Source organism: Heliangelus exortis, chromosome 17, assembly GCF_036169615.1.
Source record: "Heliangelus exortis chromosome 17, bHelExo1.hap1, whole genome shotgun sequence".
NCBI lineage: Eukaryota > Metazoa > Chordata > Aves > Apodiformes > Trochilidae > Heliangelus > Heliangelus exortis.
Genome location: NC_092438.1, coordinates 3032939 through 3057175, shown reverse-complemented (window position 1 = coordinate 3057175; position 24237 = coordinate 3032939). Strand labels below are relative to the sequence as shown.

Below are 24237 nucleotides of genomic sequence, written 5' to 3'. Positions count from 1 at the left end.
GGCCTGGAGGAGACACAAGGAACCCAGGAAAGCCACCAGAGCCACTCTCCATCCTGGCATCCCACCCTCCTGCTGTCTCACTCGTGTCACCTGAACTGCTAATGCTCAGTTTGATTCTTCCATGGTGAATCCACACCAGAAAATACCCACAGCAAAGTGGGTACCTTTTGATAAATTAAAAGATTGACTCCCATCTTGCACAAAGTACCTGTGTGGCTCCTTCTGACACGGGGACAGATTTAGCCCAAAACTATAGACAGATTTAATTCACATCCTGGTTCAGCCACAGCTGGCTCAACCCAAAATCCCCATAAACAGAGTTACCTCCAAACCAGTAAATATACTCAGTGCTGTCAAAAGCCTTTTTCACTATGGGGCCTTTTTGGTACAAGCCAGCATCAGCAATGCTCAGAGCCCTTGTCCTTCAGCCTGGCAGCTCAGCAGGATAACAAGGTGATATGCACCCACCTTCCTGTGGTGTAGAATCATCCTGAAACCAGGTTTAAGTGCCAATCTTCCAAAATGTGTTGCTTCAAAAGTATGTAATTGGGCTCTTCTGCAGAAGAAATGCCCATGGGTGAGCTCTTCATGTTGGTTGCTCTGCAAGGGGTGGGAGAAAGGGAGAGAGTGACGTGGGATGTGCAGAGGATGTGTGGGTGTACATAAAATGGTTATGATACAATAGTAAGGCTAGATGTTAAAACATAAATATGGCCATAAAAATCCAACATATCCTTTAAAAAGACACAGACACTAAGGCTGTTGCATGATGGTGCCACCATTTGACATGTGCCATTAATTGTGTGGATTCCTTTAGTGAGCACAGCCAAGGCCCATTGCTAGAAAAATCAGATATCCCCCAAATGGCACATTAATAATAAGATCTTTCAGAGGAGGCTCTATGACTCATCCAAGAAGAAAAATGGGTCATTTACTTCACTGAGCTTCCCAAGCAAAACAGCCTTTTTGGGGTTTGCTCAGTTTAAACCAGAAAAATGGAGAAAGGAATGCAAGACAAGATGTAGGGGCTGTAGCTGCCAGACCCTATAAGCAGTGAGAGTCTGCACTGGCATTTTAAATTTAAAAACCCCACCCTGGCAGGCATTTTGTGCCTTGTATGGCTGCATGCTAAAAGAAGGAGTGGAGAAAACTGTGAGAAACCTTCACCACTGCCTCACCCTGCTCCACCCAAAGCCACAAACTCACAAATCCTTTCCCAAAAGTCACATCCTGGGTGTAGAAAGAGTTGAAGTGACAAAACCCACCAGTGCTGGGATGCTTTGGAAGCCTGATGGCTGTTGTTCTGGCAGTTTCCCCCATAAGGGACATCCTTGAGCACCCAGAGGACCAGGATCACGTGCGCTTGAGGGTGAATTTACTGTAGATGCAGAACACACCCAAACCTGTCAGATCCAAGCAAGGCTTTTTGGTTCCCTGCCTGTGTTACTGCCAGAGCAGGAGCTGCTCCATGTTCCCTGTGTGGCTGTGGGATGCAGGGTAATAAATAACCCCCAAATCCCAGTCAGGCCAGGTGTGCATGGGGCATCAGAGGGATCTTGTGCACAGCAACCTGCCCTGGACAGCTACAGCAGGGCACCCAACAGAGTCAGTGCAGATAAAAGGGCAGGTTACAAAGCTGGCATTTAGGATTTCTTTAGAGCTCTTCATCTTGTTGCTGTTACCAAATTACAATCACTTTCACAACCCAGCTAAATCCAGGGCAATTTTCCATATTAGATGAATATGTTCATCATTTGCATTTGTTCAGCTTTTACATGTGTCTGGGATGTCGTGTGCTCATTTGGAAATTTATGAAGGCCACAGCCCATTCCTGTGAGCTCTCACCTTTCCCACTGATGAAATACCACATTTAATTGCTTTAACCTGACTTTTACTGTTTCTTTCCCCCCCCTCTGCCTGTGACCTCCACTTTCTGTGTCTGCTGGTGGTGAGAGGATGGGGGAAGTTGGCTGGGATGGAGAAGCTTAGGTCTGACAGCCCCTGAGCTCCACATGGGCACAAATGAAAGTACAGATGGGGAGCCCACAAAGGTGTTACAGCCTCACGTGGGCAAGCTGCAGAAAGCTACTTCTATCTGCAGACCTGCCACAATGTCCTGCCTCCTAATATAATTATCTCAGTGAGATAGAAGAGTAATTAGTGGATTAGTGGCAAGTGGAGTTTTTGACATTAAACAAATACTTGAGAATGAACACTGAGCTCTCGTACTTCTGCTGGACAGTGGGTCAATTGCCTTTTGGGAATCTATAACCATTATGTCTAAATAGCACCCAAATCAAATTAATTTTGTCATTAGAATTAAATAAATATATAAAAAGCTTTCCCATCTGCTTCTACAGCCAAGTCTGAAAATTCAAGCCAGCCAGCGACACCATCCTTTCCCTGTGCTCTGCAGCAAGTGCCAGTTTTTCAGCATCAAAAATTAGTAAGCATTTAATCTAAGCTGATGTTTTTCCAAACCTCAAAGTCTCCATGCTCTGTGGATGTGGAAGATGGTGGCTGTTCCCCTGGGAGCAGCATCACAGCCCTCCCGGGAGCAGCCTGCGGGGGCCCCTCTGGCCATGATGCTCTCTCACTCACCTCCTCCCCAGATCATCTGGGGATGCAGCAATTCCCAAAACCACCTTTGAGCTAAACCTCTTTGCCTTCCTACCCCATGACAGCAGATTTCTGAGTGCAGTGAAGGGAGGGAATTTTATCTGTAGTCCTCTCCACACTACAGATGCTGCTCCTGAAGCCTCCCCTGCCTGTCCTTACCAAGGTCTCTGGCCCAGCACTTGGAGTTTGTGTTATCCCCAGCAACTGCACAAGTACCCATGGGTGTCAGAGGGGACAGGCAGAGTGAGCACAAACTTCCTAGGACAGGGGTTGTGTTACTGGGTTTCTGCAAGAGGGCTGCAGCCACAGCACACCCCACACTCCAGCAAAGTTCCCATTTGGAAATTTGCAGCAGCCACTCCCATACAGCCCTGACAAGCAGCCATCCATCAGCCTCCTGACAAAGAGCTTCACAAACGGTGCAATCAAGAGGCCAGCATAATTTTCAAGAAATACAAATGAGCAAATATCTTGTTGCCATGGTAACCTCGAGAGCTGGACCAGACTTTTATTGCAGATTACCAAACACAGCTACGGTTTTGCCAGCGCAGCAGGAGCGTGGCACCCGGGACCTGACTGAGGGGCAGCAACCAACAATTGCTGAGGAGCATCAGCTCCTTTAGCAATCTGCAAAAAAAACCTTCACCCTCACTAAGTAACTCCAGAGATCCAGGTTCATGGTGCCAGCTGAGATTCCTTTCCCTCTCCTGGCACCTGCACTCTGGCTCTGTGGCCATCAGGGCTGAGCAGAATCCAGATCAGGGATTGCTCTTCTGTTGGATTTGTGCTGCACCTCTGATCCCCAGCACCCTGACAACCTGTGCCCAGGAATGACTGGTGCCAGCCAGGTTGCCAAGTCCCTGCAAACCAGAAGCACCTAAAAATCATCTTTACCACCCCACTCAGGGTGGATTAGTGGCACAGCCCCATACCAAGAGGGGGACAAGGCTGCTGACGCACAGACCGCAACTCCCTGTCAAGGCAGTTTTCACAGGGAGCCTGGGAATCCTCAGCCATAAAAGACAGGGAGACTTCTTTGGGTACTGATAGGGAGCAATTGACAGCAAAACTGTTCCTGGTTGTGGTGTGAGGCAGTTCCTGTGCTGAGCTGGCCCTGTCCTGGGGCCCCCCAGGATGGAGCAGCCCCTGGCAGAAATGAGCCTCTCCCAGAGAACTGGCACTGCTTGAAACTTCCCTCAGCTTTTGCAATTAATCAAGGTGCCCATCACACACCAGCAGCTTGCACAGTTTATAAATCCACCTATAAATCCACTGAGAACCACACAGCAAGGGGCCAAATCCTGATGGCTTTCCTTGTGCCAGCTGCTGGGTCTGTCCCTGCAGCACAGGCTGGGGATGCACCAGAGCTGGGGGTTCAACACCAACACCATCACACAGGGAGGCAACATCATAAGGTTTTATAGCTTGGGGTAGTGGGTTTTTTGGTTATGAGCCTCACTGCCACAGCCAGTAAATGTCTATAATTTATTCACTGAGCTGCTGGAAGCTTTTTTTTTGGCCTTGAAATATTTTTTGTTCCCCGTCAAAGGGAACTGCTCTGCAGCATCCTTGCCCCAGGGCAGGAGCTGCTCCACTGGGCAGGCAATTAAAACCAAGGGAAAACAGAGGGAAAAGGAGATGCACAAGAAAAAGCTGTGTAAGCCTTATCTCTTCAGTAATTTTGGGGGGAAAAAAAGCTTCCTGAATTACCAGAGGAAAAGAAAGCTCAGCCCAGCCCAGCAGCAGAGGAAAGTCATGGCAGGGCTGCCTGTGCTGGGCAGGCTGCTGCTGCTGCACCCCTTCACCCAGCAAGCTGCTGCCTGCACAACTCCCTGCCCTGGGCACTCAGCAACAATATTTCAGGAAATAAAGAATAATAATAGGAAAAAACAAATCAAAAATTACCAAAAGGCAAATGGTCCATGTGGGCCCATCTCTCCGCCCAGGGCTGGGGGCAATGCTGTGGCTACAGACCATGAAATGGGGTACAGGAGGGTAAAGGCATTTGTCACCAAGAGACAATTATTTTTGTTTACTCCCAGGCTACACCACACACTGTTCACACTTACCCTCTCATGGGCTCTGAAGGAAGATGTACAGTTCCTAAAAAGCTCAGACATAGAAGGACCCTCTGCCATCAGTTGTTGGCAAGTGATGTGCAGGAGGGTGTGGGGCAGTCCTCATGCTGCCAGGTTTCCCACTGCCTGCACTATATGGCAAGACAGGACAGAAACTCAAGGTAACAGAAGTTCCTGGTTATGGGACAAGGACTACAGAAAGAGAGCTTAGGTCCTCCAGGCCACTCAAAGTCTGGGACCATCCATGCTCAGGAAAAGGACACATCCAGTTTTCCCCCAAGGACTTCACCCAGTCCACTAGATGTTCAGGAAGGAGGTGAAAACTCCTGTTTGCTGAGTTTTACTTGATTACTGTGAAAAAGAAGACACAAGCAAGGAGAGAGGGTTATTTTAAAATAAGGATCTAGCAGTTTTGGGAGGAAGCCGGGGGGGGGGGGGGGGGGGGGTGGCTGCAAAACAAAGCCCCTATTAACTTTTGTCCTGACTTTCAGGTCATGCATGTTCAGTTCCTTTTACCTGGAAATGAAGATGTTAATTGGAGCTGACAGCTTTCAGAGATTTCCCCATTAGCAATATTTTTAGCCACAGTAGGGTTCAAGCCTTCAAACACTTTCCCAAGGGAAGGTTTTAACCTTTCTCCTGAAACACCTCAAGCTGCTTGCAGGGAAAAAATGAGGTTTTTGGCTCAAGGTATGTGGAGTCTTGGCTGTGACAAACTCCTTCCTCCTCTGAGCAGGGGACACAGGAAGATCTGTTACCATCTATATGTAATTTATTGCTTTCAGGTAAACCAAAAGCTTTGAGAAACCACATTCTATGATGTTTCCTGCCCAGGACTAAAAACTTAAGAACTTGCTGACTTTCCGTATAAATATATGGATACTGAATATACATATGTATTGTTCATTTATATACAAAAATATTTATATATATATCAAAAATACATCATTGGGGATGACAGTATTTCCTTATTTTAGAAACTTGCTGCAACACATGTATCCCACTTCCCAAGCCTTTCCAAGTGAAATATATTTTATCTGACAGCTGTGCTGACACCCGAGGAAGTGGTTGGACACTCCCAGCAGAGGCTCAGTTATTTACCTCATTGCATCCAATATAATCACTCTGGAAAGCTTTAGCTTTTAAATTTTATGTCTCTAATATGATGACATCAAGGCAGACCAGACAATTTTATGAGGATGTTTTTACTTATCTTTGTGGGCAGTGGCCAAGATTGGGCAGGTCAGGGCTGTCCCAGCTGCTTTGGTGCAGTGAGCGTCACCCCTAGGGAGGGCAAGGAATGGAGGGGAGGCAGCCCCTCTGCACAGGGCTTCTTGCAAAGCCTCCTGAATGCCAGGGGGCTGTGGGGGACACATACACACACACACTCACACAAAGCCCCCCAAGAATTATCTACCTGGTAGATAAAAATCACCAGCACAGAACAGGAGGCAACAGCAACAGCGGCAGGAAAGAGCATCACCAAAATAGGGTTGCAGCAAAAGCTGGGAGCTTTCCCCACCCCAGGAAGTTTTGTTTCTCCCCACACCTGTTGCCCATCAGCCCATCACCCACCCTCCTTGTAGCTGGTCAGCCCAAAGGAAGCAGAACCAACCCCCCTGGTGAGAACAGGTGAAGGGCAAGGTGTGGACATGGGCTGCTCTGGAGACCCCAAAACCAGCTGGGGTCAGCAAAGTAAATGTGCCAAGGTATTCACTTCCCCAACACACCTTTGTAATACAGAGCAGACTGAGGTCAAACCAGCTCCATTTTCATGAGACCCCATGTCCCCGGGGAGCTGCTGCCACCCCAGCACTACAGAGACAGAGGAGCCTCCAGCTGCTGTTTGCCCTTTATTGTAGAAGAGAGAAAAATACCAGGCACAAGAGGCATTTTGCATAACTTAACAAAAAATAACAGTGTTCCTCCACTCTTCATAGGCCAACGGGCAAAATAATTTCCTACATGTGGCTACTTCTTGGTGCTAACAGTTTGGTGGTTTGGTAAAATCATGAGTTTCCTCTGACACGCTGGGACAGCTGATCCAAAATCCAGACCCAAATTGCAGGCTCGGGGGGGCTCCTTTAGCCTTTGGCACAGCTCCCATTGACATTTGCCTGTGGGGAGGGTGAGCACCAGGTCCATCCCCACAGCACAGCAGTCCCAGGAGGGATTTTCACAGCTGGAGTCTGGCTGGGGATGCTGAGCAGCTCCGTGGCTCTTGCTGCCCGTGCCGTGTCCCTGCTGCCCTTCCCTGGTGTGGCTGCAGGGGTGACCCCGAGGGAGGGGGGCACAGGCAGTGCTGGCAGCTTCAGTCCAGGGCCAGTGAGGGGATTTTGCAGACGAAAGGGAAGGCTCTGCCACAGGTGTTGTCGTTCCAGGAGCGCAGTGCTACCCCCCCAAAAAAACCCCAAGGTGTTAGCCAAAAAAAAAAAGATATGAGGAGGTGACCATGCAGTACCCTCAGGGCCTTCTCTGGATGTTCTCCCATTTGAGCTGCTCCCAGTTGTGCCCCCTCCCAGCATCTCTATCCCTGTCCTGGGGATGCTGGGGAAAACACCTGGCCCCAGATTAAATGTGGGAGCTGGGAGGCAGCTGCAAACACAGCCCAGGTTACACATGGACAGGGCATTTAGGGATGTCCATGAGGTCTGGGTACACCTGACTGGTCTCACAGAATGTAAGGGTGTGAGGGGGGACTTCTGCACAAGCAGGGTCTTGCCTTGCTTCAGCAAGATTCCCCTGAGCTGAGCAAAGGAGGGAAAAGCTGGCAAACCAAGGGGTGTCTCCACAGGCTGCATGTAGGAGACGAAATTGGAAAGTAATCCTATTGGCTAAATTCAATATAAATAATTTTCAAAGTGGGTGATGCCCCCCATGCCTCTGCTATGGGAGAGGGAGATGGGCTGTGAGTAGAGGGAAAGCAAGTGTGTGTGTACGTGGTGAAAGAGAAAACACCTTTCTCTGCAAATTAAAAAGAAAATAATAATAAAAAATTAAAATGCAAGTCCTGAGCCTGCCAGCAACCTTTTCAGACACAGTGGATTGAAGGGATGGACGTTTAAATAAGAGCCAAGGGGGTGCCCTGGGTGCCGGTGCCGCACTCACCGCTGCTGTGCCGGTACCAGATCTGCACACAATCCTCCTCCTCAGGGATGGAGTGGATCCCATCGTCAGGCTGACTGCCATCCCAGTAGTGGTAGTCATAAGAGGAGCCATCTGTCCACTCAAAGTGACCCTCCTGGTGTGGGGTGATCCAAGAAAAGGCGGAGATTGTTGAGCTGAAAGGTCAGTTCCTGCCCCCCTGTCCCCATCCCCAGGGACACACAGCCCAGGGACACAGGAAGAGACCACCCCTGTCACCCCTCAGCAAGGGCCTCACACCTCCTTAGGGTTGTACAGCTGAAAAGCACCCTGGAAAAGCACAATCATTTGCAGTGTTCTCACCAGGGGAAGCCCAGAAATTAAACCCATATATTCTTGAACACTCCCACCCAGCTCTGTCTTGCTTTTCCTTTTTCTTTTCTGTTCCTTTCCCAATATCTACAAAAAGAAAAAAATTACTGGCATGGGGCTGTTCTCCTGATGCCTCAATTTTTCTCTGTTACATATTAAACTATACATTTCCAACATGTCAGCTTTGAAAAGTTGCCAAGTGTGACAAGAAAGCAATGAAACTTGGTGACTGTTGACATTGGAGTAATTTTTCAGTGTATTTGCTCTTCTTGGAGCAGCAGAACAACACTATTAATCCATTAATAAAATACAATGTGATACATCAGTAATTATAAATCTACTATTTCTAGTAACACTTTTCTTTTCAAAGCAGACTGGAGGGGATGAAATGAAAACTTTCCCCTGTCTACAGCAGACCCTGCACCACCACCACCAATTAACGGGGCTATAAGGAGCGAAGAAGAAAGCCAAATGACTTTTCCTAGGAGGGGGAAAAACAGGGAATTGAATTTTTCAAAGCCATTTCCCATATGATTCTGAGCAGCTCTCACCTGCCTCAGGTCATTGAGCCCCATCCAGATGTCAGTGGGGATGCCAGGCACACGGCTGTTCACCAGGTCATACACAAAGACATTTTCTTCCCAGCTGGCAAAAGACAGGAATAAGGAGCTGCTGAGGACAAATGGTCAGGCATGTCCCTAAGCACACACCCTACAGTATGGCCAAATGGGTATCGTCCCCTCCCCCAATTGCTGTTAATTACTTCCCAGGTGGGTGGAGATGCTGTATAAGTGTGAGCGAGAGCTGGGGGAGAGGAAGCAGGGGAAAAAGCCTGGGAGATCATGTTGCATTGTTACCCTTTTTTCTCAAGAAGAAAAAAAAAAAAAAAATAAAATGCAGTTTTGGGTAATTTAGGGAATGCTGCACCAGTTTCCCTGCTAGCCCAGGAACAGGCATATTTTTTACATTATCTTTGTGTGCTCAGTGCATCAGACCTGCCCCAGCTGCTGCTGCAGAAGGATGCTTAGGCTGGGACACCAGCCTGCAGCTGGCATGGAAGATGTGCTGTGGGAATGGGACTTCATCCTGATTTTCCATCTTCTCCAGACCATGCCAGGTTGGGATGATGAGTTCCTACCCTTCTCACCTGTGGATGGAAGCCAGCTTGGCTGATCTGATGCCAATGGAGAACTCAGCACAATAGAGATCAGCTTCAGCCCAGGTTTTGTTGATGGGGAAGTACCGGTAGCAGTGGCCTTCATACTCTGTCCAGAAGAGTGGGCAGGAGTAGGCATGGACGGGCTCTGGCATGGCTGGGGACAAATCAGAGGACATCCAGCAGCTGAGGACAAAGCAGTTTGGCTGAGCAGGCAGCACTGCCCAGCCCTGCTCCCCCATCTCAGCCAGGCAAATAACCACCAAACACGCCTGGAAAAAGCCAACTGCTGCAGAAGCCATGCACAAGTTTCCAAGAGCCAAAGCATGGCTTGCAAAAGCCATGAGCTTCTTGGGTTTATCATCTGCCTAAATCAGGGAGGACTCTGCAAGCCAGTTTAGTACCGTTTTAGGCAGTGGGTGCCTAAAATAAAGGCATTGAGGTGTGCCACTTGGGAAACAGAGATAAGGGCTCCTCTCAGCCCCATCAGGCACTGCCGTGCTGGGATGGGAGCTGACAGCCAGGGCTGGGGGGTTATGGCCCCACTCTGCCCTCCTGCTCTCCTTCTCCAAGGCCAACTTGCACCTCCTCCCTCTGAGCAATCCCTCCCCACCCCCTGTGTCCCTGGGCCCATGCACGTTTGCAGCCTTGGATTTCAGCCCCATACATGGCCGGGTGAGGGATGCTGAGAGTGGTGCCAGCCTATCTGCCTCTCACCAGCAGATAAGGGCTGGGGCTGCCCCTCTTCCCTCACCACTTCTCAGCACAGCGGGGGAGTCACCCCAAAAGGGACCCTTCAGGGGGAGGGACAGCAGGACACATTTCTGCAGCCTTTGCTCCACCGGAGCAGCACTAGCACATCCCCCCCAGCTCCTCCATGCCAAGCTCCCTGTCACACCTGGGGAAGACTTAGCACATACCCCACACACCCCCCCTAACATGAAAGAATGTGAAATCCCCCAACTGTGCAGTCTAACTCCCTCAGCTGCTGGGTTTTTTTTAGCTTTAGGGAATTTCCAGCTCCCTCCAAGACACCTCCTGCATCCCCACAGGGTCCTGGCCCAGGGTCAGTGTTGGGATTGGGGAGGTGAGCAGGGCTGGGGGTTAGGGCAGGCATCAGATGCCATGAAACTATCCAAGCAGGTAACAGGGTCAAGGCTGGAGAGATCAGGGTGGTGCTACAGGGCCTCCAGGACTGAGGGGGAATGGCTTTCCCAAGGGCAGGGAGAGCAAACCCTGGGACATGGGCACAGTAAGAAAAAGGAGAGGTGAATTCAAGGCAGATTTAGGAGCATTCATGGAGCCAAATCCTTCCCTGCCCTGGCAGCTCTAAGTGATAATCTCATATTTCATGAGCATTTTACAAACACCTACCATCCAGCCCCTGGGTCCCTCCTGTCACACACCCCCTCCCAGGCAACTAACAACAAATGCAAAGACCCCTTTTCCCCTCTGAACAAGGCACAGAGGCTGAGCTGAGTGCCAGCAGCACTCACCCTGCTGAGCACTGTGGGGCTGTCATCCCATCACCCCAACTCAGGACCCCTGGCTGCTCCCTCTGGAGGAGCTGTGACTGGGAGCAGCTCTGCACCCCAAACAAGGAACCCACTGGGAGCAGCGAGGGGCTCTCCCACCCTCATCAGCATTAGATTGGGCTGCAAAGAGGAAAAGATAAGGCATGGCAGGCTGGATACAGGAGGAACAGCTTGAAGGGAGGGTGGCCAAGCACAGATAGCTCAATACAGGGTTCAGTTCTCAAGTTCACACACACCCATCCTTGTATTTGGAAACGCTTTAGAATAGGCCTTAAAAAAATAATATGCAAATTGTTGCTCTTATAGCAATAGAGCAGAAAGACCAGGAATGCCTTGAGTAGATGTGATTTCCTGAGGGCCAAACCCTGCTCTGACCATGGCAGGGGTCCCTGCCACACCAAAAGTGAAGCAGCACAAAGGGCAGAGGGACAAACCCAGGGGATGAGGCTCCAGGGGTTACAGATGAGGCATGTACCCCCATCCTGGGATGTGTGTACCCCCATCCTGGGATGTGTGTACCCCCATCCTGGGATGTGTGTGTACCCCCATCCTGGGATGTGTGTGTACCCCCATCCTGGGAGAGGGCTGGGAGCAGGTCCTGGCTCATGGCAGCTCCATGCCAGGCTGCTGCTCCCTCCTGCCCAGACACCCTGGGACTCCATGGCAGACAGGCACCACCACCTCCTCCAGCAGCTGGGACTTTATTGGAGAGGCTGGGAAGAGCCTCAACAAATTCCTCACCTCTAGCAGCACGGTGCCAAAAATCCCAGGGCTTAACCCAGCAGCACCCCTGGCAAACGGGGCCCTTCACTCCCAAGTGCTAATTGCAGTGGGTGTCCCAGTGCTCTGGCCCCAAGCCAGGCCCATCAGCACCTTGATTGCCCTGGAAAAATCACCCTCATTTGGTTCAGAGCAGCCAAACCCAAGTCAGAGGTGGACACAGTCCTTCTTTGTTGTTCCACACTGCTTCCTATTAGGTAGCATTAATTTGACGAGCTTCAGCAAACCAGAGGTGCCTGAAGGAATTTAAGGTTAAATATACTGAAAAGGAAAATATGGGAGGTCAGCATTTAATTAGCATCTTTTCTGTTAGGTCAGGATCAGAGGCTTTGGCTGTGTCTTTGGAGGAGAACTATTGCTCCCAGTTTTACCAGCAGGAACATCTAGGGGTGCTGCATTATCTGGGGCCTTTGGGGGCTATTTTTAGCAGAAAAGAGATAAGAAATTAGATATATGGTTATGAGTATTTAAGCCCACTCATGGTTATGTAGTAAAACCTCATGACCCAAGCCAGCAGCAAGTCTTTTGATCTAAAATGAGGGCTATTTGGCCTAGATCCTCATTTCTAAGTACTCCAGCACATCACTCCCAGCAGCATCAGCTCTTCTATAAGGGGCAGGAGCAGCATAGCCACTGTCCACAGAATAAAGGATCCTGCCAACCCCAAGCCAGTTCATCAATTTTTCCTCAAATTCCTGGTGGAAAATGATGGCAAGAATCCTTCCCCCCCTGCTTATTTACAGTGCAATAGGTTTCAGGTAAGAGCTGCACCAGCAAAGTAAATGGTTGACAATAAGATTCATATCAGGCAGATTTTAGTAACTCAGAAAAGCTGAAAAACAAGAATGTTGGGTCCAAAAAAGAGGTTTGGGCTCTCTGGATTTGCTTCTGTGCCAACAAAAACTGGAATCTTTTTATTTATTTACTAGCACAGACCCACTGCAGAACCACTGGTAAAACCACTTGTCAAAATCTTGCAGAAGCTGGCACTGCTCTGCCAAAAACTTTCAAGTCCCCAAGTGGCCACTTTCCAACTAGAAATCACAGAGAAAACCCCAGACAGCTTCATGAGGCTTTTTTATTCCAGGATGCCACTGCAAAGGGATGAAATACCAACTGCATGGCTCTCAGCTGGGGAAGATGAGGTTTTTTCCTGAACAGCTTCATCCAATGCTGCCTCACTCCCATTGATCCACAGATTTGAAATTTGGGACTAGGACAAGGTTGGACAGGGTTATCAAGAGCTGCCCATGCAAGGATGAGTTCTGAGGGGGCTGGAGCTCCTTTAGAGGGTTTTGGACATCAGATCAGATCAGTACTGGCACCAGACACTAGTGCTGGCATCAGACGTTCTTCTTGCTGCAGAGCATTGAAGGGCTTCATTCCATCAACAGCTGATGATTTACCAAAAAGCTTAGAGATGCCAGGGGACACCTTACTGAAAGGTTGTCTTGAAACAACCCCCTTGGAACATCCATAAGCTAATGCTGCTCTCTGGCCTGAAAAACCAAGTGATCCCCTTCAGCTCTTGGCAAGCAGCTGGGTTTGGAGGGCGTCCATCAACACCCAAGAGGCACGTCTGAAGTTGATGTCAATGGAGAAGAGATGAGGAAATCCCCATCACATGCAGAGCTGGAGCCCCTCCACTGGTATCCATGCCAGGAGTGAGAGGGACCAGGGCTGCTCCCCACCCAGTACTTGGGAGCTGGAGCTCAGGGCAAGCCTCGTGGCACTCACCAACACCAAGTTGCCTGTGACCAGCTCAGAGTCCAAAGAATAAGCACTGAAGAGGAGATCTGGTGGACAGAACATGCAGCAGACAGTGCTACTGTGTGATGCTGAAATGCCTTAGGTCACCCCTGGCTTTAGAAGCATGTCCTTAAGCCCTGATAATACAGTAATTACAGACAAACAATCCCACCTTCTAGTGATTTGCAAGATTTCTCTTTCATTAACAGGTTAAAAAGCCTCATGCTTACCATCCACTTCCAAAACAATCAGACCCAGGGGGAGAATTTGGACCGTGTGTCGGGATGCATGGAGCTGGAAGGGATGGTATCTGCTGCTGGCCACAAAGACCATTTAATAACTGGGCAATATTTTACACTCTGAAATATTTTTACAGTGAATATTACAAATTTCCAAGTAAAATTTTAAACACTAGATGAAGCAGGTTGGAAATTTTATCCTCTCAGAGGGCTCTGCTTTTCTACCTGCTGTGACAAAACCAAGCTGGTTTTAGTTTCAAATCTTCTGCCACAAGTGTTTGGAATTATGAGGCTACAGCAACTTCCAGCAGCACCCCCCCTACAGCCAGCACTCACAGATAAGATTTATCTGGCTTTCCCCCCCCCCCTTTTTTTTTTAATTAGTTACAGTAAAGCTCCCACGAATTAGGTGTCTGGCAGGAAAGCCAGGTTCGTATGGATCCTTTTTCTCACAAATTTAAAGAACAGCATTTAAGGACTCCCTTTCTACTCACATTCCCATACAAACCTAACAGGGTGTGACCAAAGTCAGAGCAGTGACTCCATGAAAAAGTCTCCAAGAACTTTAAGTGGCATAAAATACCTGCCACAACCAACAGCTCAGGCAAAAAAGAACACGGAATACGGGAGAATCCTCTCGTCCTGACCACTTTCCACATGCAGCAAGTGCCCATGTGCGAACCGGGAGCCCCGGTGGTCCCCCCGCCTGTCCTGTCGGGCTGTGTGGCTGCAGCCACGCGTGTGTCCCCGCAGAGGTTTCTGCCCCTGCCACCCACTCCAGCTGAAGGCGAAAGAAACAAAGCCAGAGCAGCGACAGCTTCAGAGGCCGGGGCTGCTCTTGGCACGTCCCCTCCGGTGAAGAAGAAAGTTGATTGCAAGGGAAGACAGAGATGTCTGGAGCAGGCAGAGAAAGGGGACAGCCAGCCAGCAGCCGCCCCGGCGGGACCCCAAACCCGCCGTGGGTTCGGGTCACCCCAGGGTGGCGGCATCACTCACCTTGGCTGATCTTGATGTTGGTCTGGGGGAAGGCCTGGGCAGCCAGCAGCGCCGTGGCCAGCAGCGCCCACACCGCCCGCCCGGAGCCCATGGCCAGGGGTGGGGGGCACGGGGCGCTCCCGGCTCCGCAGGCAGCCGGGTGGGGGGGGTCTCGGCTCGTCCCGGGCCCTCCCGGCTGTGGCAGGGCGGCTGCCGGTGCGGGGATGGATATAGGCGCAGGGTTGCTCCCTCCCCCCGGAGCAGGGGCTCTGCAGAACCCCCCGCCTCCCGCCCGCCCGGCTGAGCCCCGCCGCCCTCATTGCATCCCACCCCGGGGAACTGCCCACAGACCTGAGCCCACGGCACGGGAGTGCTCGTTTCCTTCCAGAGAGTCTTTGTCAGACGCCGGAGGCTGCAGGCGAACAAGAAAATCCCTTATTTATCCCCCAGGCAGTTTCCTGAGACATTATTTTGTGTGCCCGGTCCAGCACTGCCCACCTGCCCTGTGCTGGCTGCCTCGCCCGAGGGGTGCTGGTGCACTGGGGTTTCAATCTGATACTGCACTATTTTGTGTCACACACACACCCCCCCCCCTTTTTTTTTTCTCTTTTTTATGGCGGGAAAGGGCAGTGCTGGGACACTCTTCAACAGCCTGGGGGGAACCACCAGTGCCGGGGGGGTGAGGCTGCCCCAGGAGCTTTCACTGTGCCTGTCTGCCGGCTCCGTGCTGGGTCCATGCGGTCCTGTAAGAGCAGAAAACCTTCAGCATCAGACAGCAGTACATATCATTAACAGTCAGCATTGTCTAGCACCTCTCCTTTCTGTGGCCAGAAGTTTTTTGGAAACAGACTTAATCTTTTTTCAAAATTTTGTATAAAGACCCTCTCTAGTTGTTGCATAAGGCTGACAGTATAGGCACAAGTACTCATCCTGCTCCATTTCAAATTTATGCCTTAAATCAGCATTCAATGAGCTGCACACTCAATGCTATTCCTTTCTATTCTTAGTGACAGATTAAAACTTTGAGCATTTTCTGGGACTTCAGCTGGGATGACCCATTTTTAGAAGCAAGACTCAAGTAGAAACAATTTCAACTGACACAAAGCTTTCAGTATAGTAAAGCATCCAGACTTACTCCAGAGACAGTAACCCATTGAATCAATCAACCTCTGTATATTAAATGGCTTTTGCATTAACTTAAACCTTTTAATAAAACTCCTCCCCCCCCATTTGCAGTTCCATACATTGATCTGAAATTACACATCTCAAGGGAAAGCCTATTGATGTATCAGAGAACTAAAAATGAAGGCAACCAGAATATTTGAAGCCAAGGCACGTCTTCTCCCTTCTTAACTGTGTGCCACCCCCAGATAAAGCCAATCTTACAAGCATTTATCAGCCAACTCTGGAACAAAACTCTTCGAGCACATTAACGTACTCCCAAAGCACAAATGTTTATGTTTAGATGGAGCAGAGATCCAGAATAACTTAAATCCTGTTTCAAATGACAAACCAGCACAGCAGCACCTCCCCACCAGCACGGGCAAGAGCACAGAGCCCCTGTGCTGCCCCCTGAGCCGGTGGGTCTCTGGAGCTGGGCACCAGCTCTGCTCCCAGCACTGGGCAAGTACACACACATGGTGCACCCAGAGCCAGCTGGGGTTGCAGCTGCACTTTGGGTTACTTTCTGATGTGATTTACCTGATGGATGCAGCCCCAGAGCACAGCCACATCTCATTTGTTCAGCCCTTCCACTCCTCTCCCTTCCCACGTTGTTTTCTGATAGCTCCTCAGTGTGCTTCAATCCTGCTTTATGGACCCTTCCTCAGGGTTCCTTCACCAGTTTTTGTCACAGTGTTGTACATGACACTTCCTCCCTCTGCAACAGTGACCTCATGGCTTCAAGGACAGACTCAAAGGCAAGAGTGCTTTCTGTTATCATTTCAACCCCAGTGCCTGAACAGAAACACGTGGCAGGTCTCAGGTCAGCTTCTGTGGATCTCAGAACTTGTGCTGCTGCCCACAGGCCCCACGTGGAGGAATATTAATATTGATGGCAGACAAGTGCTGAAGCCACTGCCCCTGATCTGAGCCTTTTTGAGTTGCAAGAAGAGATTAGCCTCCTACAACACGTTTGCCTAGGACACCCCATGGGCTTCTTTCTCCACTGTGATTTATTGATCAGATCAACAGGGAGAAAAGCCAGACTTGCTACCAGCTCGCTGCAGGACAGAGGAGGAATTTCACCTCACAGAGAAGCAAGTTACAATTGAAACCACACCATCCACAACATGCTTGGAAAGAGGATGCCCGTGGACAGCCCCGGGGCAACCACTGTCTCCGTGCTGGAGAGCATCAGGGAGCTCTGTGGAGTGATCAGTAAGAAGTCAGGGTGTGCACCAGGGGACAATGTGCATGACCACACCAAGAGTAAGATCCTGCCTGTGCTCACCCCCAGCTACAGCAATTGGACAAGGTCACTGAGGCCTTTTTTGCCATCCTCTATCCAAGGCCGTGGTGTGCTGTGCCTGGGAGAAGGGTGTCTGTGCTCCTGGATTAAGAGAGAACATCTCTTGTATCCTCCTTGCATGTTTTACATTCCCTCCTCCACTTGGCTGTCACACAAAGAGCACACACAGTTTCTTGGAGTGCAGAAGGGACCAAAACACCCAAAGCTCAATGTAAACTGCAACAGGTGCCAGACTGATGGTGTGCTGCAGGGGTGTTGGTATCACAGCTTCAACACAAACCTTCATGCTGGAGTACAAACACCCCAGACCACAACAAAGATTCCTGACCAACACACTGACATCTGCCCAAACAGGCACCCAGCTTTTTATTTTGGTTCAGTTTGAGTTTCTTGGTTGTTTTTTTTTGCTTTATAAGACTCACCTGTCCCAAACTGCAGCAGCCAAACAACAGATGGAAGAGAAATAGGCATATATGAATCTGTATTGTTTGAATTCTAAAATTCAAAGTATTAAAAGCACAGTGGGGCAGATGCCTGCTGCCTGCCCCGCCACCTGCCAGCTCCAGACAGGGACCACTCTGACCTCCAGTTTTAGGGTGGCCACAAGCAAAGACAAAGCTTTCTGCAGCACACAGCCCCAATTTCCTGTCCCAAACACCTCTCTCAGGCAACTCTCCTGCTTCCAGTGTAAAGAGACTTTGCCCTGAGCTAGGCCAGACTGGGAGCTCACTGGTTTGCTCCTCTCCCAAGCAGCCACAGGCTACTGCCCAGCAATTCCACAGGTGGCCCAAGGAGCCAGATGCAGCCAGAGCATCCCCACCTCCTCTATTTGATCAGCACTGATGTGCAGAGCCCACCCATCCATAACACCCCCAGGCTTCCCAGCCAGCCACAGACAAACATTGCTGAAGACAGAATGGATCTTCCCTTCTGCAAAATGAAGACATGGGAAGACAGTAAGGCATGGGCCATGTCTCTTTAGGGCAATGTCCTTCTTGTTTGATTTCTTGAACAGGCTGTAGGCAAATACAGATGTTATGTAGTCTCAATGTTGACAAATAGAGCAATAAAAAATAATAATTTTGGGCTCACCAAGACCCAGAGCCTGATGCAGAGCCTGACATGCCCAGAATGTTGGGTGTCCACTGGAGGGGAAGCACACACAGCCAACACACTTGGCTCACTCTCCTGACTCATCTCCACCAGCAGGTCCCCAGCTGCTCTAAAACTACTCCTGGTTCAGCTGCAGTAACACACGGGTAAAACACCAACATTTTGGCTTTCCTTGTGCCATAAACATAACTGATGAAACTCAACACAAAGCTGAATTCTGCTAACAAGTATCACCCCAATTCTACATGGCACAATTAAATAGAATTTTATTTTCAATAAATATACAATCTGCATCATACCAGACAATATGCTGTGAAAAAATAAAATGTACAGAAGCAACCAACAGGACAGCTTGACTGTAGCTAAGTTCACTTGGTGACCTGGAAACTACCTGGGTTAACACACACAACACAGAAGGAGCCACTGCAGTCTGTGAGAGGATTAAGGTTGTGTATTCTGGGCCTTCTCAGCTGCAAAAGTCCCTGCAGCAGGTTTCTTTTGCACAACACAGGTCTGAAGGGATATGAGCTGGCTTTCCCAGTACAGATGGTATTGGAAATGTTTACTCTGCAATATTGTCACTGCATCTACTGGACATATACAGACTGCTATCGAGAGAGGCAGGGCTCATCCCTGATGTGACATTGGGTCCATTTGACACGGGGCTGCACGACCACACGCTCGTGCCTGCCCTGGCACACAAATGCACACGTAGGTACTAACAGGAGCTTAATTCTGTTAAAACAAGTACAAGGACAAAACTGGAGCCAGAATCGATTTCACCACGGGTTCTACCATTTAAAAAGATATTCTAGCCTAATGACCACGTTCACCAACGAGAGCACATGGGTACTTATATCTCCAGGAGGATGAGCCATGGATTTGGACTGAAGGACAGGGGAGGCAACTCCCAACTCCTCCACCAGCTCAGCGCTTCCCGCGGCACCTCCGCACACAGCCCACGGGCTCGGCCACGCCAGGTGCCAGCAGCCACGCGGTGCCTGCAGCCACACAGTGCCGGTGCCGGCAGCCACGCGGTGCCCGCAGCCACACAGTGCCGGTGCCGGCAGCCACGCGGTGTCGGGTGCCATTCGGTGCCGGGTGCCAGCAGCCAGAGCTCCGGCCAGTGGGACGCGGTCGGCAGAGGCTGGCGTGGCCGGCTGGGCGCCAGCGGCCACTTCAATCCAACGGGGGATGCATGTAGGGTGTGAGGTGGGGTGTTTCAGTCGGTGGTTACTTTTGTTTTTTCTCTTTCCCCGTCCGCCTGCTTGGCCCGGCTGCTGTTGGATCCCCACCTCATGTTACCTCCAGGGATGCCGGGGAGACGCGGTCGCACTCCTCCCGGGACCGCAGGCTGTGCCACTGCTCCACAGCCGTCCGGTGCGCGTTGAGCATCCGGCGCCAGTGGTTGGACTCGGGGGCTCCCGTGGAGTACTGCCCGATCACAATCCTCCCGATGAAGTCGTTGCTGCTCTTCACGTTGTGTCCGTACACTGGGGAGAGCAGAAACAGAGACTGGTCAGGGCACAGGCGCTGCTTGTCCACCCAGAGCACTGCTCCTGGAAAGCCAAAGGTCCTGCCAATGTCCCCTCTCCCCACACAGCAGTGTTTCTGGCATGAACTCAGCACCTCATAAATGCTAAAGAGACCAAATCAGGGGTTCAGAAGGAGTAAGATATGGTGTACTACAAACTGAAATACAGTTCAAATAAACAGGACACAAATCCACAGCAAGAAGGGGTGAAGTGGACTCATAGAATGGTTGGAAGGGACCTTAAAGATCATCCCAGTCCAACCCCGCTGCACGGGCAGAGGCACCCCCCATTACACCAGGCTGCTCAAATTCCCATCCAGCCTGGCCTTGAAGCAGAACTACAGGGTGTGAGGAAACACTGAAAGCTTTGCCTGGGGATTGTGAAATGATGAAAGCAACCAAACACCCCACGCCTGGGGAAAGGAAGCAGCAGCATCTCACACTATCCTCCTCAAAATGCAAGTGTCATGAGACATTCCTGTGCTGATTGATAGCCTTGCTGGCTCAGAGACAGGAATCATACACATACAGGCTCAGATGAATGTTTATACAAAAGCAATTCTCCATAATTATCGCTGCAGCTGCTTGTTAAAAGTCCAGAAAAGCAACCGAGGCAGAGACATCAACCCAACACCCCGACCCTTGGATTAGCTCAGTCTCCTGGAACAAAAGATGGCAGACAGCAACAAACCCTAATGATGGGCCTGATCCCAGGAAAGGCTGCACACTCCTGCTGGACAGGGGCAAAAGCACTTTGTGTTCTGCAAACTCAAACCCTCCCTCAGCTCATTAGAAAGTTAAACAAAAAGTCTGTACAAGCTGAAACCAAGATATCCATGGATACTGGCTAGAGTATCAAGGATGAAAAAAAATTTCCTCAGGAAAGAGAACAAAAAAACTCCAGATCCATGGGGGCTTGTGCCACAAGAGCAAGTTCAAAGGGGAGCACAGCCTGGTGTGTGGCTGGGTGCTGCTGCCACTGCCCGGCCACCAGCACCAGCTCCCCAGGACTGCTGGAAAACAGCACTGGCAGCAAAGACACATCTGGGATCCCTGGGGCAGCCCCCCTGGAACAGCCCACACCCCCAGGGAGCAGGACACTGAGCACTGCACACTAAATCTTGCTTTTAGCCACGTGTCTCTGTCAGGGCTGTGTATTTCCTATTATAACACCTCTAATGACTAACTACTACTATTTTAATGTGCTACTCACCATCTCTACCATCACCACCCTCTGCAGAAGCTGTCTGATACGTTCTGCACCAGCACTGGATTTTGCTCTAAGTGACTCAGGTGCCACCTGCCAGTGCAGTCCCAAAATAAAGCTGCAATTCTCTTTATACCTTCTTACAGCTCTGACACATACACAGTTTATGGGCAGAAATGATGCTTCTCCACATCAAATTACCTAAGGATATTTTTGGTAACAGCAAACTTTCAAACATCCCAATCATTTCTCAAAATAATTGCACTAAAAAAAAAACAAAAAAACAAAAAGTACACAGCAGGTCAGAGTACTGTAGGTCTATCTTCAAAGTACAGTGAAGAATGATCTGGGGATACCTCTTCCCCTAAGGAAGATTGCATCCCTCCTGCTTGTCACCACCAGTTATTTGGGGGTGATGCTGTCCACTCTCTGCCATGTGCTGCTGAGGAAGTGTCCCTGTCAAAAGGCCAGGCTGGTGTTATTTGTAAAGGCACCTTCTGAGGATGCAGTGAAGAACTTGGAGCCATCCATCTCCAACTGGTACACAGCCTGTCAGGGTTATTAACGAGTTCCCCTACAAGGCAACGGATCACAAGTGTAGCTAGCACAGCTATGCTACGTGTCCTGCTGTGATTTATTATCCTAGAGAAAACAAATACTGTGATAAAATCACACAGAAGTACCTCCAAACCAAATGTCTCCCTAATTTTTCAGAGGATTTTTTTCCTTCTTTTTTCCTATGCTTTGCTTCAAGAATGAAAGAAGATAAAGCTTAATCCTAGAAGACAGTAACAAGGAATTTAAACCAGTAAGTCTCAAAGGCCATCAGTTAATCACAGGATAAATTAACAGTGTGGAAGTACCCCAGGCATACCAATTGTTCAAAAATAACATGTCAGAATTCTAAAATTCACACGTGTGCAACTAAGTAGACCTGTTATTTTACTGTTGATTTGATTATTTTGAATTCTTACAAAGCAACTTGTCAATCTCATGTTAGGTAATCAGCATGTTGGTCCCTCTAGGATATCAATGGACTAATTATACAAGTGTTGTTGCGTCTATCATTAGTTTAGATAGCCCAGAGGTAGCCTTAACTGCTGAAAAAAAAAAAAAAAGGGAAAACATTTTCCAAGGCCAAATGCTTATTCACACACAGATGATAAGAGGTGGCACTAGATTCAACCTCTGGATTATGAGCTTACAGCTTCACCACAGCATCTTTCGCAAAAGATGAGAGACTTTTGTGTGCCAAAAATTTAGCTTCACTCACCAGTTCACAAGCCCTTAAAAACTCAAGGTCATGCCTTTCTTGGAGGCCAATTGCTTTATTCCACTCCTAAAATGGCCAATATTTGCTGAGCAAATTTGCAGATGGTTGAGGTGCAGGGAGATGTTGCATTGGCCTTACCCAGGAGAGCTCATGTCAGTGTTGTGAAAACAAGCCCTCTTCTTTGCTCACTTTCAGGAGCACAATTTTTTCCTGTTGCCATCACTGTTTCTTCCAAGAACAGCTTGGAAAAGAAAACTGTAGGAGCCCACAAACTGAGGTGAGAAGCTGAAAGCTAATGCTGGCAGTGCTGCTGGCTCTGGCTGCACTGCCTGGAGCTGCTCTGCACCACGGCCCCGTCCTGGCACAGGGAGGGGGGAGCAGCTGCCCCTGTCCCTTCCTCTGCTGCAGCAACTGCTGCTCTGCTCCAAACAGCTGAGGAGCCCTTCCATGGCACAGCAGTGAGCAGACATTAGCAGTGTTCTCTTTGCACCACCTCCACTCACCTCTGACACTTCAGTCTGGCCCGGAGCCCAGCAGCAGTGGCTTTTCAAGACACCAAGAGAGCTGCACATTGCTCCAGGGCTGAGCCTGCCCTGGCTGGAAGGGACTTGTCAATGCAGCAGGTGTCTGTGGGGAGTTCTGGGAGCAGGAAACCCCTGCAGAGGCTGTGGAAGGGTCACCAGCCTGGGGACAAGTCACCAGCCTGGTGATAGATAGGACTGCCAGAGCCTCTCAGCTTTCTGAATGCACAGGCAGTGCCATGGCTACAGGCTCACCTGCAGCAGAGCCAACTCCACACACTCATGGCTTCACCCTTGGGAGGTAAAAAGCTCCTGCTCTTTCCTTTCATCTTCTTCCACATGAGGCTGAGGGGGAGAAGCCACCATGGACCAGCCCATAGGACAGCAGCTGGGTGCTGCACCACACTCTTGAGCCCAGGTTACAGTACAAGAGCACTGAGCTGTGCTGCTCCATGTCTGAGCATGGCTTTCCAGGTTCTGAAAGGAGCTCAGAGTAAATTTTAGGTTAGTTTTGCTCTTGGCCTGAAAAAAAACAGTAACTTTGTGGAGCTGCTCAGAAGCAGAAAATGAGGTAATTATCATTTGGGGTTTTCAGACTGATCCAGACTCTGGTTATAGACAGGTACACACTGCTTTCCATTTAAGAAACCTATTTTCCTGACAGAAGCTACACACCTGAATTCATGATCTCTTTTTCCACCATTGCAGTAGTTTACACAATAGCAACATCCATTTCCAGGCCAACATAGAGCAAAAAAGCAATTAAGGAAGCAGAGGTCAAACCAATTCCCTCTACAGCTGCTCTTTACTGCAGGATGTATTTGGAAACAGAAAGGCTGCTTAAAAAAAAAAAAATCAAACTCTTTATAATAGAACTGCTGAAATATAAAAGAAAATTTGTTTCACTCATGTCCATTAACAGGATTGAATTCTTGAGAACAAGGACTGCAATGTAAAAACACCTTTGTGTTATATCCTTACTAATGCACCACTCCTAAACGTTCCATATCAAGCTGATGGGGGCATGGGTGCTACCTGAAACTTTTCTTTGAGGTAGGGGCCCATGTCCCCCCTAGGACTCCTGCACAGGAGGGCTGGGTGGGTGGCACCCTGGCAGGGCTGCTGTGCTCCCTGGGCTGTGAGTTGCTGGGCACTGCACAGCCCAGAGCTGCACCCTGGGGCAGCAGTTGCAGGAGAGGGGATGAGACCTGGTGGTCCAACATTTGGCTCCAGGTATGACTCCAGCCTCAGCCTTTCCGTGTCTCCCATCAACCTTAGTCCATGGAATTGCTTCTCAGTGGCTGAGTTTCATCTGTCACTGTGTAATCTGGTACCTGCCTCTGACCAAGAGGTTGCCCGAGAGGCATCAGCCCTGGCACCAGATCCAGCTAAAAGGCTCTTTCCTTTCCCTTCCCCTTTGCCTTTACACTGAGACTTGTAAACCAAGCAGCTATGAAGAGCATTACTGTAAAGTATTTGTGATTTATGACTTACGTGTAATTAGAATTTCAGCTGGCATTTCAAATATTAAT

General features: G+C 49.6%; 2 protein-coding genes across 8 annotated transcripts in view; both read right to left on the bottom strand.

Moving 5' to 3' along the window:
- Nucleotides 1–6537: 6537 nt before the first annotated feature.
- CLEC19A (C-type lectin domain containing 19A) lies at nucleotides 6538–14871 on the bottom strand. Of its 6 annotated transcripts, none has more exons than XM_071760659.1 (6): nucleotides 13604–13948; nucleotides 11586–13420; nucleotides 9301–9466; nucleotides 8705–8798; nucleotides 7806–7938; nucleotides 6538–7088 (listed from the first exon to the last, which is right to left on the bottom strand). In XM_071760659.1, exons 3-6 carry the CDS (start codon nucleotides 9462–9464, stop codon nucleotides 7009–7011), a joined length of 471 nt encoding a protein of 156 aa, XP_071616760.1. In that variant the 5' UTR covers nucleotides 9465–9466; nucleotides 11586–13420; nucleotides 13604–13948; the 3' UTR covers nucleotides 6538–7008. The 6 variants fall into 6 exon arrangements, with proteins under 6 accessions (XP_071616760.1, XP_071616761.1, XP_071616757.1 ...); XM_071760660.1 differs by having other exon boundaries at nucleotides 13362–13420; XM_071760656.1 differs by lacking the exons at nucleotides 11586–13420; nucleotides 13604–13948 and adding an exon at nucleotides 14609–14871.
- A 373-nt stretch (nucleotides 14872–15244) lies between these two features.
- SYT17 (synaptotagmin 17) overlaps nucleotides 15245–24237 on the bottom strand; it is a 41741-nt gene continuing 32748 nt past the window's right edge. Inside the window, exons 8-9 of one of the 2 annotated variants that reach the window (XM_071760654.1) lie at nucleotides 19466–19663; nucleotides 15245–15330 (exon numbers count right to left, since the gene is read on the bottom strand). In XM_071760654.1, coding sequence (XP_071616755.1) covers nucleotides 19467–19663 — 197 coding nt within the window. In that variant the 3' untranslated portion in view covers nucleotides 15245–15330; nucleotide 19466. Of the gene's footprint in view, nucleotides 15331–17451; nucleotides 19664–24237 lie in introns of those variants that run through there. The other variant, XM_071760653.1, reaches the window with a different exon arrangement.

Coding starts and splice junctions, on each gene's coding strand:
- CLEC19A (XM_071760655.1), bottom strand. CDS start 9,653: ATGGCTTTTGCAAGCCATGCTTTGGCTCTTGGAAACTTGTGCATGGCT. Junction 8,799..9,300: donor AAGCTGGCTTCCATCCACAG/GTGAGAAGGGTA, acceptor GTCTTTTGCCAG/CTGGGAAGAAAATGTCTTTG. Junction 7,939..8,704: donor GGCTCAATGACCTGAGGCAG/GTGAGAGCTGCT, acceptor ACCCCACACCAG/GAGGGTCACTTTGAGTGGAC.